General features: G+C 43.2%; 1 protein-coding gene across 3 annotated transcripts in view; it reads right to left on the bottom strand.

Annotated features, from left to right (window-relative positions):
* Positions 1-700: 700 nt before the first annotated feature.
* Positions 701-2,870, bottom strand: part of LOC103456991 (pyruvate dehydrogenase E1 subunit alpha 1) — a 7,663-nt gene continuing 5,493 nt past the window's right edge. For 2 of the 3 annotated variants that reach the window (XM_008396891.2, XM_008396892.2), the window contains 4 exons: positions 2,422-2,493; positions 2,287-2,354; positions 2,102-2,210; positions 703-1,342 (listed from right to left, as the gene is read on the bottom strand). In XM_008396891.2, the coding sequence (XP_008395113.1) occupies positions 1,178-1,342; positions 2,102-2,210; positions 2,287-2,354; positions 2,422-2,493 (414 nt within the window). In that variant the 3' untranslated portion in view covers positions 703-1,177. Of the gene's footprint in view, positions 1,343-2,101; positions 2,211-2,286; positions 2,355-2,421; positions 2,494-2,870 lie in introns of all 3 variants that reach the window. The other variant, XM_008396890.2, reaches the window with a different exon arrangement.

Here is a 2,870-nt window from a genome sequence, read left to right as displayed (position 1 = left end):
GGAAAAATTCAGATTTTGAGATTAATCTCAGAAATCTACAAGAAAAAACTCAAAATCTCAGATTAGGTTCAGAAATTGAGATTAATCTCATGAAATGTCAAGAGATGAAAAAAACTCAATTCTGAAACTAATATGAGTTTGAAAATTTTAATATTTCAGAGATTAATCACAGAATTTCTGAGTTTTTTCTAGAAATGTCCTTTTTGTTGTACAATTTTTCTGATTCGCCGTCAGAAAAGTGAAAATTTGACCCATTTTTACAGAAAACTAGAAATAAGTTACTGTTCTGTTTTTGTAGTGTTCCTTTCACTGATTCTGCTTACTTTGACTAGACCTCGTGACTAAAGAATGACGCTGCAGATTTTCCAGCATTGCTCCTAAAATTCCTTCCAGTTTCATAACTTTTTAAAAACTCCAGCAGGATGTTGGATTCGGGTCAGAAATGAAACCTTCTNTCTTAAAATAACAGAAATATTCAGATTTTCACCTCATTACAGAGGAAACAGGACCAGCCATCAGGAAACACCGGAAATAGAAAAAGAGTCAATTTCAGGGAAAAATTCAGATTTTGAGATTAATCTCAGAAATCTACAAGAAAAAACTCAAAATCTCAGATTAGGTTCAGAAATTGAGATTAATCTCATGAAATGTCAAGAGATGAAAAAAACTCAATTCTGAAACTAATATGAGTTTGAAAATTTTAATATTTCAGAGATTAATCACAGAATTTCTGAGTTTTTTCTAGAAATGTCCTTTTTGTTGTACAATTTTTCTGATTCGCCGTCAGAAAAGTGAAAATTTGACCCATTTTTACAGAAAACTAGAAATAAGTTACTGTTCTGTTTTTGTAGTGTTCCTTTCACTGATTCTGCTTACTTTGACTAGACCTCGTGACTAAAGAATGACGCTGCAGATTTTCCAGCATTGCTCCTAAAATTCCTTCCAGTTTCATAACTTTTTAAAAACTCCAGCAGGATGTTGGATTCGGGTCAGAAATGAAACCTTCTRGTTGTGCRTCTGTTTGCAGGAMGGCRGGTCCAGATGAGAAGCTAATGTTTGTGTTTCTGCGCCGCTGGCAGCCTGGTCCGACTCTCAGCTCATTAAATMATTTATATTCCTAATAAAAACAGTTTCAGGTAAATAAATCCTGGCAGGTTTGATTCACAGTCAGGAAGTTTCAGCTGATGGATTTCAGTTTGGACCAGGGGTTCGTCCCGCGGACCTCCAGCGGCGGGTCGTTGGAGAAAATATGGTTGCAGAGCTCCTCCAGCGGCGGCTCGGGGTCAGAGGTCGCGAACTGAGCCGCCTCCTCCACCTCCTTACGGATCTGGATGTCCATTTCCTGAAACAGGAGAAGATTTTCATCGGTTCCTGCAGGTTTTTCATGTTTTCAGAGCTTTTTTTCCAGTAAAACTAGAAACATGTTGCAGCATCGAAAGCAAAATAAAAACGTTCCGAGCCGTTGAGGTTTCTGGATTTCAAAATTCCTGATTTTATGAGCAACAAAACGAAGCCGGATCCTGTTTCTCTTTCTACAGAAACACAAAGTTACACAAGAACTGAACCAGAAAAGAAGAAACTGTTCACAGGAACCAATCACAGGACTGATTTCAGGAGATTAAAATAATCAACTGATCAGAATCTAAATCCAGATGTTTTAGCACAACGCCAAGGCGGAAAACCAGCAGCAATCACCATGGAGACCGTCTGCCTCTGGACGTAACTGGGTCCTTGTTGCAGTAATGTGACCAGCAAGACCAGAACAACATTTATAAAAGTAAAAATGGCCGCCGCCGTCTATGGATGGATTATTTTAACGTTGCTTAGCAACAGAGGTTGACGTCAGCTCATAAGATGAAGGAAGCTAATAAAACAAAGCCAAGTGTTGGCTTCACTTCTTTCTTATATTATTACAACTTTTCTTGAATTATAACTTTTTCTCATTACAGATTCTCATGTTACTACAAGTAATATGGAATTGGCCCATTCAGACTGTTGTGAACAACTGAATTAGGACTATTGTTACGATTTTTTAAAATGTTCTCTGATGTTAAAACTTGTCGCAGTGAAAATGTCGTATCTCCATGGCAACCCTCCCTACCTTCAGCTCCTCCACAGACGCCATGTTGTTGCTGAGCAGCCGCTCCTTCAGCAGGGAGATCGGGTCGCTCTTACTGCGGACCTCCTGGATCTCCTCCCGGGTCCGGTAGCTGCACAGCGGCACATGGTGAACAAAACAAACGCACAGCTGATTCTTCATCTCACTCTGGTGGATCTGGGACAAACCTGACGCCCGGGTCGCTCATGCTGTGTCCATGGTAACGGTAAGTTTGGAGCTCCATGATGATTGGCCCCTGGAAAACAAACAGGAAGTGATTTCCCCGCGCCGGAGAGCAGCAGCAGAAGAAGAGCTTCGCTCACCTTCCCGGCTCTGCAGTGATCTGCAGCGAACTTTGCCGCCTCTCTGACGCACAGCACGTCCATCCCGTCCACCTGCGGAGAAAACGGCGTCACTAACGCAGCGTCCAACCCTGCGCCATCACGGCGAACCCGAGCGTATCCCCAGACGGACTGTGTGCAGCATCATACATGAGCAGCGAACGGCTGGACGCATGCTCACACCTGCAGCTGCCAGGACGGCGCCGCAGCGACGCGTCCCGATATAATCTAGGTCCGGAGGGCGGCGGCCGCGGCGTACGGCCCGACGCCACCACCGCCACCTGTGACCCCATGCTAACACAGAGCTAACACTGAGCTAACACCATGCTAACACTGAGCTAACACCATGCTAACACTGAGCTAACAGCATGCTAACACCGAGCTAACACTAAGCTAACACCACGTTAACACCGAGCTAACACCACGTTAAC

This window comes from Poecilia reticulata, linkage group LG20, assembly GCF_000633615.1.
Source record: "Poecilia reticulata strain Guanapo linkage group LG20, Guppy_female_1.0+MT, whole genome shotgun sequence".
NCBI lineage: Eukaryota > Metazoa > Chordata > Actinopteri > Cyprinodontiformes > Poeciliidae > Poecilia > Poecilia reticulata.
Note: the sequence above shows the minus strand (reverse complement) of the source record. Positions and strands in the feature narration are given on the sequence as shown.